Below are 24,754 nucleotides of genomic sequence, written 5' to 3' on the forward strand. Positions count from 1 at the left end.
AACAAGCAGGTAACACAGATAATTGCTTTTATTTGAAGAATAAATCCTGCATCAATATTTTAAGACAACAAAACTAAAAAAATACTAAGATATCATTTACACTTTAAAATAATTTTGTTCTTTTGAAACCACACAAAAATAGAGAAAAGTACAATTTTTGTAATTAAAAAAATGTAACTGTACAGAGAAGAATATACCATTTATTGCAAACTGAACACCCCTGACACCTCAGAAACTATAAACACAAGTATTGCAATTCACCTAGAGATATGGAAAGACAAAAATCTATTCTGATACAGATCGCTCCGCCCCTTCTTCTCCGAAACAAGCAGCTGTTAGTCCGTTTTCTCTCGGCCGCCCCAGGAAGTCTCCAGAAGCAGCGCAGGCTCCTCTTTGTCATCCAAACGTTCAGGTCCATTTGAATAGATTTTCAGTAACTGTGGCATTTGTTGCCATTGGATACCAGATGAACCGTCCTCTTTGGGAGACGCCTCACTTTCTGAACAGGAAGTAATGAGTTCTCCACTACACAGTCCCTCTGAGAGGCTATGCACGTATGACTTAGATTCCCAGGAAACCTGGTCCACCAGTGCATCATGGACATTCTGTCTGAAAGACTATAAAAGCATCGTATTTAAAAAGGTGGGTTTCTTTCATTCAGCAGCCAAAAGGCCATTCAAATACTGAAAAGCTACATTTAAACGTCACAGCCCATATCACGAGTATTTTGAAGTGTTGTCATTAACAAATGCTATCGTAGTGAAAACCTATGAACAAAATATTGCAAAAAAGTTTGATATCTAGTTTGTGCTTAAGATGTTTAAAAGACATGTCACTACAAATGCCCCTGCAGGAGACAGTATCAGAATAAAAGTTATTTGAAGGAGCAGACAGTACCGAGCCTAAAAAAACATTCTTGTTAGAGAGCGATGGCGAGTGTTGCAGAGAGTGATGTCCCTCTGCCAACATCTAACCACCTCACAGAACACATTAATAAATAAAGACAGAAACTAAGTCTTTCATAACTCTGCTTCACAGATCCCCACCCCAACAGGTTAAACCAATGCCCCCCCCCCCCAAACCACGAACCATCAAAAGAACTGGAATGAGTAAGAACAGTAAGGGTACCCAGCCCCTATCTTCACAACATTCAAATATTACGGTTTAAATATCTGGTCTGCTGTCAGTTCATTAATGACTGATGCATACAATATACAGCGGAGAAAAGCCAGTTCACAGAACACCCCCCCCCCCCCCACACACACACACACAGCTGGTCCATTTACACTTGAGGGTGACACTAAAATCCAAACCACTCAGTAGTATTATAAAGCTAATACTTCCAAGAGAATGACATACGAGAGCTGAGAACTCTGTATTATTGAGCCGTTCAAACACCGCTGCAAGGAAGAGAGCAGGCGACTAACCCGTCGCCGTGAAGAAAACTAAATTAGTTATTTCAGATGTTACTTTTAAATCCAGGAAATATTCTACATGCATCTAGAAATGGGACTTCAGGCATGTGGATTTCTCTCAGTGGAACGAAGAGTTCCCCATGCCACTGACACTGATGATGTGTCCACATTAGTTTACAGTTTTTTCATGGGACTAGGATTATAATCCCTGAAAGAGTTTAGCATGAACCAAAACAATTCTCCTGTAATGAATAAACTCCCATGATGCATTTTGTTCTGAACAGGACAAGTGTTGGGAAAGAACTGCAGACCCATCACAGGTAGACATCCAACAGTTGAGGCTTGTTGTGAGGTCTTTCCAATGTTACATTATGCCCCTAATGCGCCAGGGACACTGCACACTTAATTACAACTAAAATGGCAGAGAGCTGCACACACCATCACACATCCACCATCGTTATTGATCATTACAGTGAATAACAGTTGATTACTGATCAAACTGTGAGCCATCATCTACAAGTGAGTGTTTGTTTGTTTCCTTCTGTTCCAGAGCGCCGGGAAACACTGAGCTCATCCTTATTGCTCCCTCAGTCTGTTTGACAAGGTCTTCTCCCCCCACACATTGCACAGAAGCTGCAACTCCATTACAGTGATACAACAGCTTTGCAACAAAACCTCTAGACAGGTATTCAAGTATCCACATAACATGCCAGCCAGGTGAAATAACTGAAGCCATTTGCATTACCTAATGTATGCATCCTGATCCTGACTATCAGCAGCTGAAGTGCTGACCCAATCATCCAGAGCATGGAATCAAGGGCAATCGGAATTTCAAATATCATTTTAAAAACAGAAAATCTGACAGATAAAACAAATCTCTTGACATCACAATAAGAATGAATTTCAAGCTCATTTTTTTATTCCTCACATAATTAGCATCACTGTGGGCGTAATGGAGAGCTACTCCGTGAATAGAAAACTGTAATGTTGAGACTGCTGGAGACAAAGAATTGGTGGGGAGTTTGGCAGATGTTACAGCAGGTTTTAATCCTTTAACACATGCACTGGAACCCTGAAATGATCTAGTCATCACCCAGAAAAGCTGTATGTGAGAACGTGATCAACGTGACCACACAACAGGTGGACTTCACCCTGACGGCTCTAAGTAGAGTCTGTGGAAATCTGATTTGAGCCCATATGTGACTAGAGTTCTCACGTCTAGCGAGTGGGCGTGTTGATGACTTTCCTTTCACAGCTGGCAGTGTCAACCAGAAGAAACCAAACAGCCGAGTATAATGTGGAAGGGTCTTTTACATGGAGACGCCACGGACAAAAATGTCTAACTTGATAAAGGGCGAGATAAAAGCCAACTCCAAAGATTCAGAGCAATTTGAGGGCACAAGAGACAAGTTATCCAAATGACGAACCGGCTAAATGACTGCACTCATGTCATGATGTGCCTCCTGCATGCTCTACCCCTCTCTTAGACCAAGTGAGAACGCTTCACCTGTTGTTGGCTACATGTGTGTAAGGGAAAGAGTTCATAAAGGAAACAGCTCAAGTTACTCAGCGTTAATGCACTCCCAAAAGCTACAGTACTAGTTAAAGTGTGTGCCGGTATGACCCTGAAATATCCTCCAGTGGTCGATCCACGGTGAGCGTTAGAAAGGATCTGCTCAGACTAGACCGCGAGAGACTCGATGAAGCTGTGCGGGGTGCACAGTGTCTCTGAGGCGTAGAAACACAGAAAACACAAACGTAGCGGCAATAACAACTAACCATTTACATTTAGACTGCAACTTACTATGATCTCTCAATTCCTTATCAGGCTAAAAAAAAAAAAACACGATGTGATGACATTCTTTTTGAAACAATCTGCAATTTCACTTCATGTTCACCACAAACATGGAACTATATGGTGTGTCTCCGCGTATAAAGGGGCAGAGCAACACAGTGGTCTGTGGACACAAGATTGAAATATTGCCGTTGAAGTAGAGACTCTAGATTTGTTTACCTCATTAGAATTGATATTCTTCTAGGTTTAAGTGCCATCTATCTAATGATTAGCAGGGGTTATAAGGACGGTTTTTTTCTTGACTGGAAACTTAAATGATGATTTGAAACTTATATCTTGGAAATGTTCAATATCAGAATGATTAATAAAATGGTCAGACAAACCCTTCTGTGTACACTACAAAACTGTTGGTCCTAACGATGTAATCCTATATTCAGTGTGAAGCGTAATACAACAAGCTAAACAATGAACCCAGCGGGGCAGGGTAAATATCATTTTACATGTAACTGATAGCCTTTAGTTACTTTGAAGAAAATGAGTCAAACTAGATAAATGTGTCCTGTTGTTGTTTAGTTCAGAATCAACAAGAGAAGCACATTTTCATTCCCGACAATCTCCTTTATCTTTTTGAGCCGGTTACTGCTTTATTGTGTACCCAGATACTTTCCTCTATCTTACTTCCTATCATTCATTTGTTTTTTCCAATAACACTTTTTTAATTAGTGAGTGTCGAAGGTTGCCATTTTCTTCTACACTGGCAATGGATTGAACTTTCTTATTCTCATATGCCTCCACATGTTTATTATGTCGATGTGGTTGAAACATGACATTCATTCTAGCAGGGAAATATTTGCAAAAGAATGAAATAGAATAGGTTTACATAGAGATAACATGTCTTGTGTTTTGAAAAACAATCCCAAATGGGCAGTTTGTTTTCAAATCACTATCTTCACACCTAGACTGACAGGGCCGCATGACAGCTGAGCGTTTGAATGATGGAATCTGATCAGCTGACCTGAACAACAGCTCTAGCATGTCGTACACTATAATTACACTACTCCACTGCTGTTAGTAGGCTGCCTCAATGTTGCAGGGTACGTGCAAAACCTGTCTGTTTTGACCTTTTCTTCAAAGCAACTAAAACACCTCCTTGTAGGTTAGGTCATGAAATGCATCAGTTTGATGGCTTTTCTCTCAAGTGGACTGATCCGAGGCTTCTAGATCCAGAACACTTAATCAGCACATCTGTTTTCACTTGAATAAAGGGAAGGAGATTCTATATCAGATAAAACATGTGTTCTGGTTGTTTCTGCAGCTGTAAGGCTCTGCAGGCGCAGGGAGTGAGTGGGAGGGGGTGGGGGACAGTCAGCCTCTCCGAGGCACGGAATGCTGTGGTCTTTTTTAAAGGGTGACGCCCTCTCTTCCCCCATAGCTGGGGAGCTTAGAGAGGCATCAGCCGGGTGGTGTGGAACAGGAGGGGGTTCAGGTCCTCAGCGTGGACGGCCCTGTGGAGCGACGGCTCCGAGCGACTCCGCTCTATTTTTGGCAGCAAGTCTTGAACCTGCTCAATGGATACCAGGATCTGAAGAACCAAAGGTAAGGATTTGTCAAAAGGTTGTGAACACTCATCCTTGCATTTTGAAAAGTTTTTAAGATATGACAGTTGGAACTCCAGCTGGTATACTAAAAACAATAATTGTAAGGCATACACAACAAGATGGGAAATCTACACTCACCTGTGGAAACAAGGGCCTCTCGTCACGTTTGAACTTCAGGCAGTCAATGATAAGCCTTTTCATTGACTTGGGTGAGGTACTAGACAGCTTACTTAGGTCTGGAGACAAGTAACCACGTCCAACCATAAAGATAATCTGAGGAAAGAAAGCAGAGGAAACTGATGCTGAAACCTGACAGAGCTGCTTGTGAAAGGCAACAATGCTAGTGTCACAACAAGATAAGGTGATTTCAACGTGCTTAACTTAGAAGGCAAGGCAAGTTTATTTATATAGCACCTTTCAACACAAGGCAATTCAAAGTGCTTTACAAAAATGAAAGACATTAAGAAAATGGCATTTAAAAACAGTCATTAAAAAGCAAAGATAATAAAATAAACATTAAAAGAAAAAATACATGAATAAAACTTACAGTAAAAGGGTTAGCCCCAAAATAATCATTGGTTTATTAACTCACTGTGTAACACCATGAATTTGTGGAGAAAACTTTGATGAGTAGCACGAGACTGGTTAAAGGTGGGGTAGGTAAGTTTGAGAAACCGGCTTGAGATACACTTTTTGTTATATTCCATGGAATGCTCTTAACATCCCGATAGCAATGAATATCTTAAGAGCTTTGACAAAAAATCCATTAAAAAATGTCATCTGTGGAAGCCGTAGTACTGTAAAAAGTACGACCAATCATTTTAGCCGGCCCGGCTAAAATGATTGGATGGCCTACCTGCCTGTCAGCCTTCCATCTGTGTACAAACTTATCTCGTGCCCTCATTGGTCATGTGCGCGTTCGTGTGTGTTGGAGGAGGGGCTCTGTAAGGAAGTGGCAGATTTTTTCCGGCTGTGTATTTTCAAATTCTAGCGATCTCGAGCTGGTTTCTCCAAAATGACCTACCCCACCTTTAAGGCAGAAGTCTTTTAAATGGAGACATTTTCGCTAAATAAATGTAATAAAACAAAATATATGAAAACGAAAACTTTTCTGAAACCAAACTAAAACTTGTGAACTATCAAATAAAATAGAAAAGTCAAAACTAATATACCCTGTGAGCACATAAACACAAGAGGAGGAGTGTAAAGTAACCTGGTCTCTGTTGTTGATATTCGAGTAAGGCAGGGTCCCTGACATCAGCTCAAACAGCACAACTCCGTATCCGTACACGTCAGACTGGAACGTGTATGGGTTGGTGTCCTGCATCCGGATCACCTCAGGAGCCTAGGAAAGACAAAAGATACAATAAGCAAAAGAGTAAGCACTACTCAATGAGGTGTAATGACCTGCCAAATCCAAAGTTACACATTGAAGTATTCAATATATAGGCTGATACTTCTTAAACACATCAAATATTTCTATGCTAACATCAGCACTCGTTTCCCCATAAAACCTGCAAGGGTATGAAATGTATCCTAAAAGCGAAGGAATACATTACATAAAAGATCTATTTTTCCACATTTACATAAAAATATACGCAGTAGGGTGCACCATAGGGATGTCCCGATCCGATCACGTGATCGGGGATCGGAGCCGATCACGTGATTTTCACGTGATCGGGGATCGGGAGAAAAAAATCGGGGATCGGATTTTTTTTTTTTTTTTTTTTTTTTTTTTTTTTTTTTTTATAAAATATTTTTATACATTTTATTTAATGTTACAAAACAAAAATGACCATGTTCACGTCTTAAAGTCATCCTGAGGCCTTAGTTTTGGGTTAAAATTACACAACATCATGTATGTGTTGCTTCTTTTGGGCTTGTTTTCATAGACCTGGTTGCTTATTTCTCTCAAATCTGGCAACAGAGTGGGCGCAGTGTCTAATAGTAGCAGTAAGCTAACGAGAGGCTACATTCAGCTGGTGACTCGGGAGTCGGGACAGAGAAAATGTCAGGAGTTTGGAAGTATTATAAAATTGAAAGCGAAGGCAGTGTAACAGCCAGATGCAATGTTTGCAAGGCGGAGGTTCCGCGTGGTGGAAAGAACAGAGCTACGTTCAACATGACCAATCTAATACAAACACCACCAACAACAACACGACGAGTACACAGCGGCCACTCAGGTAACGGCACTGAAACAACCGACACTTTCAGAGACTTTTAAAAGGAAAGAGAAACTACCCCAGAACAGTGAAAAGGCCAAAAAAAGAACAGCCAAGATAGCTGAATTCATCGCGTTGGATGACCAGCCGTTATCTGTTACCTTTTTTTTCCTCTTAATGCATTGCATAAAGATCGGATCGGGAAAAATCGGTATCGGCAGATTGTCAAAATCAAATGATCGGAATCGGATCGGGAGCAAAAAAAGGTGATCGGGACATCCCTAGTGCACCACAATTATTTTTAGATCATCAAATAAACAGAGGAACTGGGTTTCTATCTTATTATTCAGAGTCACTGTGAAATGTTGTCTATAGCCAGACCGTCATCTTGAAGGACATCCCAATTTTGAAATTGCACATCGAGGAGCGAAGATCGAGCAGGCTCGCTGGAGGAGCTATGACAAATTATACAAAATAAAAAAATTCTGATTCTGATGTAAATTAATGTATATTTTCTTGTGTCTGACGCGTTGTGAGAAAGAACGTGCATATGTATTTACTTGTGTGCGCGAGCGTGACACGCATTGCAGACCGCCAGTTAACCGCAAGTTTACCTTGACTTTCTAATGCTTCTAATGCCTTTTTTGCCGAGGTTCAAGGCATTGACTACAGACAAACAGTGCCATTTTTCCCACTAGTTCAAGCCATCATCCTGTATGTATGTATTGAATGTGTGTGTGTGTGTATACAGGGGCGCCGTTTACCGACAGGCAAGGCAGGCAAGTGCTTGGACCAGAAGGGGGGCCCCCAAAGAAGGTAGATTAAGAAGGTCCACAGCAACGACAACATGAACAACTTTAATTTACTGCAACGACATGTCGGGAAACCCCCTCAAGGGGAGCCATGCATAGCGCGCCGAAACTGCTTCTTAATTTCAGTTTCGTTGCTCCGCTCCGGGGGGGGCATTGTACACTTTACTGGCATTGATCCGGACCAGTGACCTTGTATACAATTCACAAGTGGACCTTTAACAAAAAAGTTTGAGTACCCCTGCACTAATGTATCCTTCTGGGATGTATTTCTGGCAACAGTGAGGTTTAAAAGTGAATATTCGCATCGCTCTAATCGCTTGAGTTTGACTACGGCTGTCAGGTGTGTTTACTCGCATCATTTAAACAAGACGCGCTGGCGAGGGGGGTTATCTCCATGTAAATACTATGGTAGATACCAACTACAACAAAATGAACATATTTTACCGTGATTTAATTGTAATGAACGTTTCATAATGATGCCAAAATAACTACATACTGATACCGGATAGTAAAAACCATGAATTAATGCTTTGACGAGTCTTCTTACAATACTGCAGGCAAAACACTTTTTAAATGTGTGTTTTCTGAATGGAGATCTGATCTATCAGGCTAAGCTAACATGTAGCCTTTCTGTCCACACTCAGAACAATGAGTTTTTACATAACATTTCAATTGTGGCCTGTCATTTTATTCTCTCATTGTAGCGGAGATAGATGAGGGAAATATATCCAGGCTCTGATAGTGATAAGATATTATGATAGTGCTCTGATAATTGTTTGATTCTCAAATCTTATTCGTATGTTTTTATTTAGCATGTCTACAGGATAGTCCGTAGTTAAATCAGCTTATTTAATTCTATTTAAAAGATTTTCCCCTCAGTCAAATCACACCAGATCCATACTTTTAATTAGTTGAATTTCACAATATCTCATTTAAATCACAAACATGGACATATGTAGCCATCTTACTTTTTGAGTTTAAAATAGATTTTAAAATGTTGCCTTATGTATTACAAACTGACCATCGTTTTATGCGTCGTTTCTTGTTAATGTGAACATTTAATTAACCGATGAAGTCACATGCCAAAGGAAACAATAATGTTTAAGTCTAAAGAAAAACAATAAGTGTTTACTAGGACTAATCTTAAGAGTGGTCCCACAGCCCCAACACACTATATTTGGACCACTTTTAAAATGTTGTGAGGTTTGGTTGTTTCTACTGTAAAGACTTTTGTAATTTCTAAAATAGTTGAAAACTGTTCAAATCGAATGTGGATCAAAAAGCAAAGTAATCTATCACTATCATAAAATAACACGTGAAAAGTGTTACTAATTTTTTAGATTAATAATACATAATCTATAAAAAGTTATAAATATTCATCAAATATTATAAACTTTGAATACGAGAGAACTGAATCAGAGAGCTTTCCAATGACTTACAATGAGAAAAGGTGACAATAGTTTCATTGGATGTCTCTTCATGGACTCAGTAATCATATAGTGTGAAGAGAGGCTTACCATCCACAGAATGGATCCACTGGGCTGCTCCACCTGCTGAGAGCCGCTCCACCGAGACTTCACTGTGGCCAGGCCAAAGTCACCGATCTTTACAGTCCAGCCCTCGTGGAGAAAAATATCTAGCAGAACAGCTCAGGAAACATAACAACAAAGTCTGGTCGTTTTTACTTACCACAAAAACCATTAACAAGCAAGAGATTATAAGAAGGGCGAGGTGTCGAAAGGAAGCTTTCTGTAGAAAACACTGGAACAAAAGGATACTGTTTGATTTCAGGTCTCGATGAATTATGTTCTTTGCGTGAAGGTAACTGAAAGGGGAGGAAATACAATCTTTTTTACAAGACTTGACCCCACTTATTACATCCTGCACAATATTAGAGAGCCTCTGGGTTACGTCATCAGCTTATTCAGAGATTCTACTGTGTAGCCAGTCTTGACTTTTACCAATACCATAAGAGTGCTTCCTGTGCTATGGCCAACAATACTAAAAAAACTATTTAAATGTCTTCTAATCTACAGCTGAAACAAGTTTGACAACATATAAACAGTTTATCAAAAGTAAACATGGAATAATTATTAAATCCAAACTGACTATCATTCTTACAAAGTGCTTAAAATTGCGTGAAATTAAAACGTGATTTCTAGCATTTGATAATCCTATCAGCAGTGGTTGAGTGGTGATGCGGAAATAGAATATAGAAGCAGGTCTTACTCCATGCCCTGTGCTGTTTGTCTAGCCACATCAATGCGACGCATCGTGTCAAACTTGGTTTCTGTGACGTGCAGATGGCGGTACAGGCTGCTGCCTTCACACCACTGAGTGATGATGGCGAAGTTGGGCTTAGTCATATAGCCCATGAACAGCAGGATGTTGACGTGGCGGGTCTTCCTGAAGATTACAAAAATGGCAATAGTGTCAGAAATGAAAAGATTGAGGTAGTTATGGAACTGTTATGATTGAGTCATATACATGTTTGACTAATACTGGTTCATTTTGAGATCGCAGTCAAAGTGGTTTTTAACATTGTGTTTCAGATTACGCTGCAATGACAATTTGGTACTTTATAAGTCAGGACAATTCAACTGAAAATATGTAGTTAAGTTAAAGATATTATTACTTATGAACCTGGTAAAGCAGTGTATTAGCAGACACAATTCAGACGTCAGGGATCATAGAAAGGAAAATGAATTGTAAGTATTGGTATGTAAATGTAAGCATTGATAAGTAGACTTTATGAAGTGGCAGGTACAGGGTTCTTACACCTTTTCCAAAGTCAAATTCAAGCACTTTTCAAGCATTTTCAAGGTGCATTTTCAAGCTTTTCAAGCATCTTACAGCTGTTGTAAATTACATATTTATATACACATACTTATACTCAAATGATTATTTCCCTACCTCACATTAAATCAGATGTTCTTTATGCTATAAACAACCAAATGTGTGTTTCATAATAGCATTCTACATGAGGATGAAAAATTAAAGAAAAGAAAACTAAGTTTAATATTTCAAAATGAGTGACCCATCTGTACGTAGACTGGGCATCCCATATAACCTGGCTGAGCCAATATAAAACAATCAGCCAAATAACTTTTCAATATATTATTGATTACTATTTTTGAGGTACTTTTAGGTTGGCAGTAAACACAAGTCAGAGTTAAATGGTGTACTTTTCCTCCACTACATGTATTTAATACCTTTAGTTACTTTACAGATGTGGATGAATGATGTGAAATCTAATCAAGTGTTAAATCAGACTTTAGTTCCACCTGGAGTAAATCCACAAGCTACCCTGCAGTATACAAAGTCATTCAAACTAGCTGCACCTTTACCAGCTTTGAGAACACTTTCATGATCAATCATTATAAAACATATCATATATATTATTAGGGATGCTCCGATCGCCAATTTTGGAGCCGATCGCCGGAATCAGTATCGGCCGATACCGATAGCGCTCTCTTTTCCTCTCTCCCCCTCTCTCTCTCTCTCTCTCTCCTGACAGCCCGTCAGTATCTCCTGCAGCTCACTGATCCAGTAATGAGCGACCCGACAGTGAAGAATAAATATATTTATAACTAGTTTAGCTTGTTCCAGAGGTAGATCAAATAGCTAAGTGTGTTAGGTCTAACTCTTAATGTGTGTTCTGCTCCGCTCACCGGTCCGTCACAGCGGGTGGAGCTGCAGGATTTCTGCTTCACACACACGTTGCATACCGCTATTTTATTGTCATTTTCGGACACTTAAAATACTGCCTAGTGAAGCCATTTTGGCGAGCTTGTTTTGCCGCGCACAGAGAAAAGTGTCATGTATTTTACATGCAACGATAGCCTAATCTAAAATGCTCTACTCTGGCGTACCTTTCGTGTGGTGTGTGTCAGCGCAGACTCTCGCATCGTTATTGTTGCACACTTTGCAGGAGGCTATTCTTGGGCTTCGCTTGACCCTCGTCTTAGCCATGGCTTGTATTTGTCTTCTGCTAGCCAACGCTCGTTGACACGGCAACCTCCTGGCATACTGTCATCTATCACTCTCATCAGAATGCCCAGGTCACACACGTAACAAAAACACTTGCCGGTCACGCGCATTGCGCGGGAAGGCCGGAGCGGAGCTGTTTTATGTAAAAGCGAAGCAATTAAGCGCGCTCCGACTTCTTTATTTTCTTTTAATCTAAAAAGCGAAGTAAAGCATTTACAATTTCAAGCACTTTATCCCAAATTCAAGCACCATTCCCAAAATTCAAGCACTTTTCAAACCTTGAAAACACCTCGTACAATTTCAAGCATTTTCAAGGATTTCCAGCACCCGTACGCACCCTGCAGGTAGTCTGTCTCCTTTGTTGATTGTGAATTATTGTGTATGGCAATGATTATATTCTTTCTTATGTTACTGTAAAAAAAAAATGTAAGTAACTGTAAATCAGAGACCATCTATTTCTGTTATCCATGCTTGTTTATGTGTCATGGGATGTGTAAATAGAGTTGTGTTTTGATTGTGAATCTTTTTTTGTACACTACCGTGAGCAGAATAAATGACAAAAGGATATGACTGTTTTTTTGTCTTGTTTAAACTGAGCATTTTGAATGATACTCTCAATACATTTTCCAAAACACAGAAGAAGCCCAATTTTGAATAAAAGAGACTTTAAGTTAGAACTTCTTACCGTAAGACCTGCATTTCATTTTTGAAGGCCTGCAGCTGTTCCGGCGTTGGCTCAGTGACTTTCAGGATCTTGATGGCCACGTCTCCGTGCCACTTGCCCTTAAAGACTGTTCCAAACGAACCTGCACCTATTCTCTTCTGAATGTTGACTTCTCGAGAGTGGACTTCCCAGTAGTAACTGGAGTCTCTGTAGCCCCCTCGGTGCTGAAACATCACATGAGATTTAATGTCATGTAATTAAATGTAAACCCTCAAGATTTCATCAATGTGAATAGGTCAACCAATGACCTGAGAATAATGTCAAAGACTACATACCACTTTCTTTTTGTCATCAGAAGAGGAAGGCTTGCGCTCCTTATGCTCTGAGGGAGACTTGGGGGGTCTACTCCCTGGGGTGAACAGAGAAGAGGGCGGGCTGGTGGAGGGCTTTGGTGAGGGCTCAGGACCTGCAGGCATGACAAGCAGGACAACCGATTACTTCAAAAAAAAGAGCACAGATAAAACTACAACTGAATACCAATTCTGAAAGGGAGCAGGAAATCAAAACTGTTTTTGTTAGATTTGAATCACATACCCATTGTGTTGTTGAATTTTAGCGCTTCCTAAAAAAGGAGGAAAAACCCAATATTATACATTCACATTTGATAAACGATTACACAGGTAAGTAAAAAGTGTTGAGGTCGGGTTTGCCTACTTTATAAGGACCAGCAATTTCAAGCACTGGAGCTATGCGTTAGACTTGTGGTGTTGTAGTGGAAATTATATAAAGAAGTTAGTCAGCAGTTGGTCAAGGATAAACATTTCTGATGCACCACAGCTGGTTAGTGTTTGGAGCCTTCTTTTTTCTTTTTCACAAGGTGCGATTTAGGTTTTACAGCCAATTGAGCTGTTACACATTGAACAGGTACGTACATTCTATACAATTAGGTCTCCTTAGCATTAGACACCACTGAAAACATGAAGCAGGCAACCAACACTGACCTCTATAATGCTGACACCAGCAGGGCCCACTGTGCTGACCATATGAACATTTGGAGTAGAGGTGGAGCGATGCCTCTGTAGAGACTGCCCATCTCCACCAAGCAAAGGAAAGCGGAAGGCTGAAGTCGGAGACAGGAGGTCCATCCTGTGGAATCAAGTAAATGGTCACATTTTATAATTCAATATTAGTTTCACAGACTAAGGGGTCATACACACGCCCTTGTTCACTTACATCCAGTGCTGTCAATGTACACGTGTGGGTACACGTGTGGAAGGCACCATCAAAATGCTGCACACAGTTACATATGGTTCAACTTTTGTAACGCAACAGCGCCCAGTTTGTCAAGTGATGAGAAACAACGTATTAATTCTTATGGCATCGTTCCTTTTTTACGCAACTCATTCTTCGGTAAATGTGATCAATTTAGTGAAGAGCTATCGTTACCCAAAGCTTTAAGGTCTGCCAGTGCACACACACACACACACACACACACACACACACACACACACACACACACACACACACACACACACACACACACACACACACACACACACACACACACACACACACACACACACACACACACACCACACACACACACACACACACAACACACACACACACACACACACACACACACACACACCACACACACACACACACACACACACACAACACACACACACACACACACACACACACACACACACACACACACACACACACACACACACACACACACACACACACACACACACACACACACACACACACACACACACACACAATATTACCTAGCCAGACCAGACCAGAAGCCCTGTGTCTACGAGGCGGGAAAGACATTGTATGCGTTTGGCCCTAAAGACTTAACTGACACTTGAATTTTATTTGTTAGGGTTAGCTTACCCAGCAGGCTCTGGGGTTAAGGCTAGGTTGCTCTGCGATGGGGAACTTTCTGGCAATAGTATCCGTGGGTACTCATCTGTGCAGAGATTAGGATCACACCTGACAAAAAAAATAAGAGAAAAGGCATAAGACCAAAGAAAAATTTAAACAAGGTGTCAGACAAAGGAAGACCGATTTAAGGAAGTTGGTGCAACTCTCGTTACATGTAACTATATTCAACCTACCAAGAGTGATCACATTTTATGATCTATGCTGTTGACCTGATTTTTTTATTTGTGTATTTATATGTTTGTATTGCACCCACTTGTTGTTTAGACTTTTATATTTCACATACATTGTGAAGGAGACATCTGTTAATCAGCAAATATATTTTTTGTGTTAATGAACTTCGCAGTCCCTCGGAAACAGTTATGAGAACTGAGCAAGTTGAAGAAGACATTGAAATGTGGTTTCAAGCTTCTAAAGAAGGTAGTATGTCGACTTTGAGTTAAGATCATTACTCCATCCATTGACACAGGTGCAGTTGGAGTTTATCTTAATAAAAATGAAGTTCAGAAAGTAATCCAGCCTTCCCTTCACTCATGCTAGGGGGTTGCGGCCATGCAAAAGAAACAGGGAGAAATATTGCCCTCATTGATGATTTCGAACACTTCCTCAACTCACCGTTTGCTCACTGTGTCCATGTCCACACACACTGTAGGGACCTTGCTACTGCAGTGCTGGTGAAATTTGTAGCCACATGTCTGACATCTGAAGCCGTTAAAAAGAAACTTGTGGCAAAAATCACAGTAAGCCAGCTTGAAAAATGTTTTCCGTACCTGAACAGAAAAAAGCCACAACATTTAGATTACACCTTAGGCATTGAAGAAACATTCAAGCAAAAATATATATTTATGAACCCAAATATAAAGTGGAATATCAACCAAGCCAGCTCCTTACAGGTTGGCCCTCTGTTAATATAAGGTATAACAAAGAAGCCAAAAAAACATGTCACAGCTACTCACAAAGTTGTGCATTGTGAGGGGAATATCATCCAGAACCTCGACTAAAAGCTCCTCTCCAACCAGGGGAGTGATGTCTGTGTCCCAGTCCGTCAGTCTCTTACGTCTGGAAACGCATAAAAAAAATGTATTGATCTCCGAATTTGAGACTGCAATTTAAACAGTGAAAAGGTATTGAAACGTCTATTATTATAAACGTATTCTATAATGAAACATAGTTTATTATATGATGTATATGATTCAAACAAGTAGTGAACAAGAAGTAAAACTGAATTTCCTTCTACTTGAAATGTCACAAATAATCTGTCTTTGCACAGGTAAACAGTGTGCACACAAGTACGTTAAGAAAAGGAAGCCTGTCGAAAAACTGGGTTAGACCACCGCTGACAGCAGGGTAATTATTTTATGTTTGCCTTAAATAGAAGTATGATTAACCTGGGCGATTTGGCCATTTGATTATCCGACTGTTGTAGTTTCTTGTCGAGTCAGATTTGTTTTTTGGAGATGTTTACAGATATCCGCAATAAATTCGTATGAGTCCTCAGGGCAAGAATCATGAAACTACATTCAACATGTCCCTTTAAACAACACACACATCTGCACAACCTATATATATAAGCCAAATAATTAGGATCAACCAGAGGAATTCTTTGTCTCTTTTTTACTGATTTTAAATTGTTAGTTCACTGAACTTGTAGCTTAAATAAATTATAAATAAAGTGTATTTATTATTAATTTAAGCTACAGGGTGTAAATAGCGGTTTACAATTAAAAATGTAAGTATATTATTTTATATTTAAATTATAACAAAAGACTCTAAACAGACCAGCACGTTTCTGCCCATTTCCAAAAATCAAAGCTGATACAAGAGGATGGGCCAGTCGTATATCAGAAAGAGGCCTAGGAGGAACTGCATTTATGAGCATGTTTAAATTACTCAAAGAATGGGCAACCATTTTTACTCTTCAGTCTTATTATTTTACAATTATATCAAAAGAACACAGTCTACAATATTCAGATCTGAGACTTGTGTTTATTGTTTGCCGATGCCCTTTCATCTTTTATGTTGGTGATTAGGAATGCATCCTTTATCCCTATATGGTGTTGTAGGACATTCAAAGGACAGTAAGCAATCTTACCCTTCTAGCAGGCGAAACACAGCACAGCAGTCTTGGCTCAGGCCTCTCACTTTGAGAGCTTTATCTAGACTCTCGTACACAGTCTGTCCTTGGCGAACATTCACCTGAAAACAGGAAACTGCATTTCAACAAAAGCGACTTTGAAAAGAAAATCATTGGCCATGTACACACAGGAAAAAAGAATGCATACCAGAAGTCCTGAAAAGCAAAAATGACAGCTGCACATTTTGAGTTCATGTTGTTATCAGATTATCCATGTTATGACAGAACTTCAGTCCAGTTTACAGATAACCTTTTCCTTTTCCATCCTATTCCTTTTTTGGACTACATCAGAGCTCTTAAAGACAACATTGATGTTTGGCAGTGAACACAGCTGCTGGTCCCATACTGATGTTACCTCCCCAAAATGTCACAACTGTGTGCGCATTTCTCACATGGTAATCCAAAACCGATTTTGATCATAGCGTGGTTTGTCTGTTCTTTTGATATAAGACACCAAGCAGAGTAACTGGAAGAGCTCAGCAGTCAATACATTTTTCAAAAACAGGTTGAACATATATTGTCACAAAACTATCAACTCAAGTTTCACGTAAAAGGCAACAGAAGTGGACATGTATGGTTTGCTGTTTTCAGTTAATATGAATAACAAGATGAGTGCATTATCAGTATTATTAACATTTAGCAGAACAGGAAACGACAATATAACAAATATGATTTAAAATCTGTACAACCTCACACCACAGCAATTTTACACTAGCTTACTCACTGACATCTTTAGGAGGATGTCACATTCTGTGTGAGTTATAACACTTACAACCAACAGTGCTGGCAAAATTATTTATACGGATATAGATTCAGCCTTCCCATAACATTGATACTTTTTGTATTAAAAAATGTGTTTTTCTGCTGAGTGATTGATTAGAAGCAAGTAAAGCAAATCATCTCACCACTGTCCTCTGTTTGTTGGGGAGGTAGACCCGTATGGTGCCCCCACCTCGGGGTACATCCTCCGGACTGGTCTCCCCTGAGGAGGAGTAGGAGGAGGAGGTGGAGGACATGATGAGGCGGGAGGAACTGGGACAAGGAGCACTTAGACACCACCTCTTTAGGAGAGCTTCATGCGCAGTGGGATGGATCCAAGAGAGTTAGCCCTTTACTTGGAGCCTGCAACGACATGGACATATTTCAGTTTTGACACAATATAGACTACCTCCTGTGTGAATAAGGTGGATGCCGTTGTTGGGGGAAAAGGCCATTTTCTGCCCTAGATATAACGATGATCCTATTAGATGAAGCTAAAGGTTCCATTACTAAGAAACAATTAACACATAGCAGAAAGCCTGTCCCAAAAACACTATACATGATCACAGCACGCAAACAAGCAAAGCTGTACAAAACCAACGCTGTCCATAACTAAAATGGCTATGAATCACGACCAACTATTTCAGTCTATATCTCCATTCACAATACCAGCCTACATGCATAATATGGACACGACAATTATACATAAATAGTTTTGAATTCACAAAATGCAGAACGCAACGATTATTGGCAGCTCTTGCTGGTTATTTAATTCAAAAGCTAAATTGCATACATTTACGAGTTTTGATTAGAGGGAGTGTGCAGGTGAATTAATACAATTATACCCTCCCACCGCTTTTACCATACAACGTTAGTGAAAATGCTGTGTTTGTTAGGTGGGTACTTGGTGTCGGATACACCAAACAAACTCTGTGGAATGGCATCAGTCTTAATACATCTATATAGAAACATGTGTTGCTGACAAGGAAAACCGTGTATGCAAAGATACGGAATTAGTTCTGGTAATACAAGAGAGATAGCACGTACCCGGTCACTTAGCGGCACATACAAACGAGAACCATGTTTAAAGCTAATGCTAACTAGCATAACAATTATACACGTACACCAACAGAAACATCCGTGCATGTGCCGACGAGCTTTCATTTCATGTAGAGATATAGCGCTGAAAGACAAAGTTGCAAACCTGCAAACTTGCTATCAACTCGCATGCTAATGCTTGCTAACGATAGCCTTTTAGCTTAGCATGGGCTTTGCCTGCTAAGCAACATGACATCTCGAGTTTGGAAGGCCATGTTTCTCTCGGAGCGCTAGTTAAACGATTTAAACTAACTAGCAAACTACTTTAAGAACTGCAGAAGATAGTACGATGTGGGTATAAACTAATGTAATAAAAAATGTACGCTAATGCTAACGATGCAATATTATTATTGCGTTTGTAATTTCCTCTCAGCTCGACTTGAAACTGTGCGAGTCAGCTGGTTAAATGCTGAGGGGAGTAGGAGAGGAGATTGTGTGGCCAACTCAGAGGCTAGTTAAGTTTACTCTACTGTACAGTGTTTTTAAGCTACTCCTAGCCAGCTAACATTAGCCAAAGTGGGGTTTCTACCACCGCGTCAGCTTATTGAGTACTTATGTGTCTTCCCAAAATAAACAGCAGTGACTTATTTAATCGACATGCTGTAAACTGCACACCGTTGTTGCTATACAGTTGCCAGGATAACAGCAAAGCACCTTCCGTCACATTGTTTATTACAGTTTAGATACAAGTAAAACGCTTACCTGTAGCAGCCATTTTGAATTCTTTCAATCTGAAATCAGATCTGTCAAGAACTTCGTGGAAAGCGGAAAACCTCCGAACTGCTCCGCCCACATTGGTTGATTGGTTGAAAGGGCCAGTGGGTGGCGCCAATTCACCGTCATGTTTAATCTGTCATTACTGATATTCAGTAATAGCCTATTAATACACATGCCAACAAAGCAGGAGTGCACATAGTGCTGTACGTACCGAACGGAAACTAAGTAGTAGTTATTATTACAATATTGAGAGTAGTGACCAAACAATGTAGGCCTAAGTGATAAAAAGGTTTTTACATGACATAACATTTAGCTGACGCTTTTATCCAAAGCGACTTACAAATAGTGCAATAAACCATAAGATTCAAACTAAGGACAACAAGAACAGTGCTGACATATTTACTACAAACAAGCAATATAATTGTAAATGCATGAGCATAAGTAAAACGTCTCTAAATATCTAAGTTTTCCTAGATTAGTAGGGTGAAGAGGCATGTGGGCTAGAATATTAGTTAAAGCAAATAGCCATCTTTCAGAAGAGTTCAGAGAAACTATAGCAGTGCTCCAAACTGGATATCATAAACACAGAAAGTAATCAGAAACAAGTTTATTGCCAGGTACGTTCACACGTGCTTTGGTGTCTGGTGGTGCTGAGTGCTGACATAAACAATCTAAGAGAATAAGTTGTCAGAGTGGGTCAAAAATATAAATGTAATAAAAAGAAAGTATTTTTTACAAACTATTTGGTATTACAAAAGAATAAAGACAAATATTTACACCAATTTGTATTTAAATATACAAAAGAACTTAAAGAGCTTAAAAACTAAAATACTTAGGACAATGAATATATGAAAATGTATATGGCAAACTACAGTGTAGTATTGTATGTGGAGGGCTGTGGATGGCCTACCTGCCTGTCAGCCTTCCATCTGTGCACAAACTTATCTCGTGCCCTCATGGTCATGTGCGCGTTCGTGTGTGTTGGAGGAGGGGCTCTGTAAGGAAGTCTGAAGGATGGGGCAGATTTTTTCCGGTTGCGTACTTTCAGCGCACTCGAGCTGGTTTCTCCATTCTTACCTACCCTACCTTTAACATTGGTCTCAGAGACGGCTGGTGATAAAAATGTCTGGTGGGGCGAAAAAAAAAACAACCTACAAGCAGGGGCGGACTGGCCATCGGGACGTTCGGGACGAATCCCGATGGGCCGGTACTGAAGTGGGCCGGTTGGACGATGCGGGCCGGTCGGATATTTACTTGCGGCACAGAGGTGGGCCGAACGGATAAGTCACTAGCACCCCCCCGTAGACAATTTACTAGCAGTCTTTACTTGCGGTACCGAGGTGGGCCGGCGGTACCGAAGTGGGCCGGTCGAGAGTCCCTGGATGATTTGTAGTCCCAGTCCGCCCCTGCCTACAACACCACTCTAAAAGGAAATTGATTGTGATTCATGGACACTATCCCCGGTTGTAAGCTCGTCCTCGATCACTTGCCTGCTGATGAATTTTTAAATCGGGTCGGTCCGGTCCAAGCTCCTTTATTCTCTTTTTTTCTTCCAGTGGACGCCTTGTGAAAGGGTGTTTTTGTAAAGAAAAAACTGAATTTTCTGCGGCCGCACTTGAATTTGCCATGACAATATCATCCAGAAAACTAATGGCGGGTGTGAACATAAAAGACAGTGTCATAGTCCAATCACATCAGGTCAAAGATCATGAAAACAATACAGATTCGCTGCCAATAAAAGTGGGAGGGTGTTGGGCGCAGAGAGTTGCGCCCCGTGGGAAAATATGAAGCCGCCAATCAGCGAGCAGCTTTTGGTCACCTGCTTACCAAAAGTTGAACGACTTCCATTAGGCTTGTTTGAGACAAGCGAGACCTGCGCAGACCTGCGCAATTGCGATCAACGTCTTGCTAGTGCGTTGCATGATGGTTAGTCATTTTGTCCGACTTGCTCTGGAGGCTCGCCTACATGAGACGTTGAAATCTCGCGGGACAAAGAGAGCGAGGCGCGGACTTGAGAGCGAGGCGCGGACTTGAGAGCGAGGCGCGGCGAGGCGGCGCAGTTTCTCTCCACGGGCTGCGGAAGCGAAATGCTTGATGGGAAACGACTTGCTGGTATCTCGAGCTGAGCGCTCATTGGTGGGTTTTACCCCGTGCTGGTGATGAAAACTCTCCATTGGCTCGGCAAAAGTGTGTTGTTGTTTTGTGTCAGTTTTACGTCGCCACTTCCATTCACATTTTCATCATTGTTCCACAATGTTTATCATCATTAAATTAATATCTATATATTTTATTCTATACTTGCACTGCGGAGGTGGTGGCGGTATGCACCTTAAAGTTGTTTGAAATCCGCCAAAAAACCGAGAGAAGAAGAAGAAGATAGAAGCCGACTCCGAGCTGTCCGACTTCAGGCGAGCTTTTTGAGACCTCCCCCGGCTGCGATCGGCTATTCTCGTCTACTTTCGAGACGAGAGCAGCTCTTCTCAAACAAGCCTATTCACTCTGATTTGGCCGGCGTTCCTCAACCAGGAAGTATGTATTCACACAAAAATACCCAAAATGCGGAACAATTTTTTACGGAATGCAGACTACCATGCAGGCGCATCGTTCAAGGGAACACGTTTATTTCATAATATTTTATATATAATAATTCACGTTTATCATGTTTAAGTAGACTTTCTTCTCGAGATATTATGAGAGGGGGCGGCGCCCCAGAGCCCCGCATTGACCAGCCGCCACTGGTTGTTCTGTCGTCTGAAGTGAAAACATCTTATTGATATTTCTTTCTATTTTATTGCGTTTGATGTTGAGCTAATCCAAAAGTAACGGAAAGTAATTAGATTACATTCCTTTAATATTGTGATACTCAGATTAGGTTACTGATTATATATTTTGTACAGGCAACTAGTAATTGTAACGGATTACATTTTAAAATAACCGTCCCACTCCCAACTCTGATGGTAATATATTTTAGTTTTGTTTCCTGCTATCTCCTGTCCACCATCCGGTCCAGTAGATGGCGATAATGCACCAACACGTCTCACCAGTAAACCTTAGAAAAGAAGAAGAAGAAGAAGAAGAAGAAGAAGATCTCCCAGCCTGCACTGCTGCTGTTGTGTCCGACGTTACCGAACTACCCTGACTACAATCTGTGAGAGACTGTCAGCCCTGAACCAGACACAGAACCAGCCGCCCTGTGTCTCCAGGATGAGTATCCGGACCCTGCTCGCCTCCGGCGGGATGATCGCTTCCATCGGGCTCGGCTACGGGATGTGGTCGATAATCTCTCCCGGAGAAGATAGGCGCAGAGAGATGCTCAAGGTGAATCAGCTGATCAGCATTCACTGTATACACTAGCCTACTAAGTGAAACTCAACTTAAGATAAAAAATGTAGCACCACTTTGTGTATCAAGCACAACAGTTGCTTTTATCTTTTAGAAGCTCACATTCGATTATAGTTTCCTACTGTAAATGTAATATATCGTAGCCCATGACACTGAAATGTCTATAGTACTGTCTGTGGATGGTTGGCTCTCCATGCAGATTCTGTCTTTATGTGCAAACGATCCTATTTGGTATGCTTTTATCCCTGTGCTTTAAACAGTTGCCTGCTAGGGGACTTCAAATTAATATGATCATTTTTTGCATATTATGTAATTAATAAGCACTGTGCTTATGAAATAATTACATAAACTACGTGTATTATTGTTGTTCTTCAACATACCAAATAAATTCTATGTTAAATCCTAGTCGCCGATAAACCTTATTTGGGATCAAAAGTCAAACAAAATTGTCGACAAATATTAAAAACCAGCACGACTAAAAGATGCTTTCATTACATAAAAGGATCATAAAACTGCATGTGTGATTTGACTCGTTAACATTTTGGCAACAATACATTTAAAGGTGGGGTATGTAATTTATTTCAGAAACACTTTTTGTTATGTTCCATGGAATGCTCTTAACATCCCGATAGCAATGAATATATTAAATGCTTTGACAATAAATACATCAAAAAATGTAATCTGTGGAAGCCGTGGCGCTGTAAAAAGCACAAACTTATCTCGTGCCCTCATTGGTCATGTGCGCGTTCGTGTGTGTTGGAGGAGGGGCTCTGTAAGGAAGTGGCAGATTTTTTCCGGCTGTGTATTTTCAAATTCTAGCGCACTCGAGCTGGTTTCTCCAAAATTACCTACCCCACCTTTAAGGTGAAAGTATTTATGCAAATATCTTTTGTGACAACATTCTCTTTATGTAATAATAAATAATAATTCATTTATTTTATATAGGCGCCTTTGAAGGCTCTCAAGGTCGCCGTACAAGCACACAAAAAACAAGATACACAATACATAACACCAGCATAAGAAACGTAAACAAGACAATGCAGTATATAAAAATCTAATAAATAAAACAGGATGTGTGATGGATAATGATCAGGGTGGATATGCGACTGTGAAGAGATATGTTTATGTGGTGAAATACACTTATTAATTCCATTTATCTGCCTCTTGCTTTACCGCCCATCAGAATCTGCCTGAATACAACTCACAAACGATGGACGAGACGAGGAAGAGGACCGCTCTGGTGATGCAGACACTGAAGGAGGCTTCTGAGTGCAACGAAAACATATCACGAGGGATCGGAAGGAAGTGAACCTGTTGGAAAGTCTCTGTGTAGAAAATGCTACTGTCATGCAGGGCCTCATCCTGTGCAGAAACAGATGGACGTTATTTATTCCAGGGGAAATTGCTGTCTAATGTTCACTTCTATTGCTTCATTGTCTGTGACAACTTTATACTGTTGGATGTTAAAAAATATATATTAAAACTATCCAAACAACATATTTTCAGTCTTGTTGTAAGTTAGCTGGCCTGTACTACGAAGCCGGATTTTCGCTTAGCGAGCTAACTTCAGGGAAAACTCTGGGTTTCCGGTCCTACGACGCTGGTTCACTTCTTAGCGGGCTAGATCTCCATGGTAACTTATGCTGAATGGCTAGCCTGGTCCGGAGGAGGTTAGGTTCCAGGATAAGAGATCAACTCAGTGAAAGCACCACCTGCTGACCAATCAGAGCTCAGTGTGCCGAGTTTAAAGATATCAAGTCATATTACAGGATTAAGGAAATACAGTTTAAACTGCCGTTGCAGGAAAGACGGCCGGCAAAAATCACCGACTGTGAACGTGAAAATTAATAGAATATCCCCTCCCATCTTCAGAGCAATCTGACTATTATAACATTAACGTTAAGAAAGCTTACTTAAATATCTGCCTCAACATAAGTAACCGGATCAGAGTAACATTAAGTACAGTCCGTGGCACTGTGAGTGCAGACGTCGATGTGTCCCATTATCATTCATATCATATCACATCATAATGTATCCTATATTTCCTTATTTGAGTCAGCTTCTTGAGCCGTATCTGGCCGTGCAACACTTACAGTGTCACATACTGTATGCAGAAGTATTATTTTAAGCAACACATTAAGTTGACGAAACACTCGAGTCAAATGTAATTAAAGTCAGATCGTGTCTTAGACGGGGCATATCATAAACCTGTTAATGTACGCATTCAAACGCTTTTTCTGTTACCAGCTTTATTCACCTTGCAGGTGCAGCTATGTGGCTTTTATCCTGGATAAAGTGTTTAAGTCATG

General features: G+C 40.5%; 2 protein-coding genes across 3 annotated transcripts; one reads left to right on the forward strand and one right to left on the reverse strand.

The window, feature by feature from the left end:
• Positions 1-13: 13 nt before the first annotated feature.
• araf (A-Raf proto-oncogene, serine/threonine kinase) lies at positions 14-19,146 on the reverse strand. Of its 2 annotated transcripts, XM_034118574.1 has the most exons (16): positions 19,089-19,146; positions 17,435-17,651; positions 16,488-16,591; positions 15,352-15,454; positions 15,011-15,165; positions 14,348-14,446; positions 13,438-13,582; positions 13,031-13,058; positions 12,772-12,902; positions 12,458-12,660; positions 10,012-10,188; positions 9,561-9,607; positions 9,300-9,418; positions 6,022-6,153; positions 4,947-5,081; positions 14-4,792 (listed from the first exon to the last, which is right to left on the reverse strand). In XM_034118574.1, exons 2-16 carry the CDS (start codon positions 17,543-17,545, stop codon positions 4,652-4,654), a joined length of 1,830 nt encoding a protein of 609 aa, XP_033974465.1. In that variant the 5' UTR covers positions 17,546-17,651; positions 19,089-19,146; the 3' UTR covers positions 14-4,651. The 2 variants fall into 2 exon arrangements, with proteins under 2 accessions (XP_033974465.1, XP_033974466.1); XM_034118575.1 differs by lacking the exon at positions 14,348-14,446.
• A 3,023-nt stretch (positions 19,147-22,169) lies between these two features.
• On the forward strand, positions 22,170-23,942 carry LOC117473094 (ubiquinol-cytochrome-c reductase complex assembly factor 3). Its single transcript, XM_034118577.1, has 2 exons — positions 22,170-22,421; positions 23,629-23,942. The coding sequence occupies exons 1-2, from the start codon at positions 22,308-22,310 to the stop codon at positions 23,752-23,754; spliced, it is 240 nt and encodes a 79-aa protein (XP_033974468.1). The 5' UTR covers positions 22,170-22,307; the 3' UTR covers positions 23,755-23,942.
• The last annotated feature ends 812 nt before the right edge of the window (positions 23,943-24,754 follow it).

The sequence above is a fragment of the Trematomus bernacchii genome, unplaced genomic scaffold (assembly GCF_902827165.1).
Source record: "Trematomus bernacchii unplaced genomic scaffold, fTreBer1.1, whole genome shotgun sequence".
In the NCBI taxonomy this organism is placed as follows: domain Eukaryota; kingdom Metazoa; phylum Chordata; class Actinopteri; order Perciformes; family Nototheniidae; genus Trematomus; species Trematomus bernacchii.

Excerpts from the sequence above, each read along its gene's own strand:
- araf (XM_034118574.1), bottom strand. The coding sequence starts at position 17,545 with ATGTCCTCCACCTCCTCCTCCTACTCCTCCTCAGGGGAGACCAGTCCG. Across the intron at positions 16,592-17,434 it reads CCAACAAACAGAGGACAGTG|GTGAATGTTCGCCAAGGACA; the intron begins GTGAGATGATTT and ends TCCTGTTTTCAG. Across the intron at positions 15,166-15,351 it reads CCCTCACAATGCACAACTTT|GTACGGAAAACATTTTTCAA; the intron begins GTGAGTAGCTGT and ends TTTTCTGTTCAG.
- LOC117473094 (XM_034118577.1), top strand. The coding sequence starts at position 22,308 with ATGAGTATCCGGACCCTGCTCGCCTCCGGCGGGATGATCGCTTCCATC. Across the intron at positions 22,422-23,628 it reads GGCGCAGAGAGATGCTCAAG|AATCTGCCTGAATACAACTC; the intron begins GTGAATCAGCTG and ends ACCGCCCATCAG.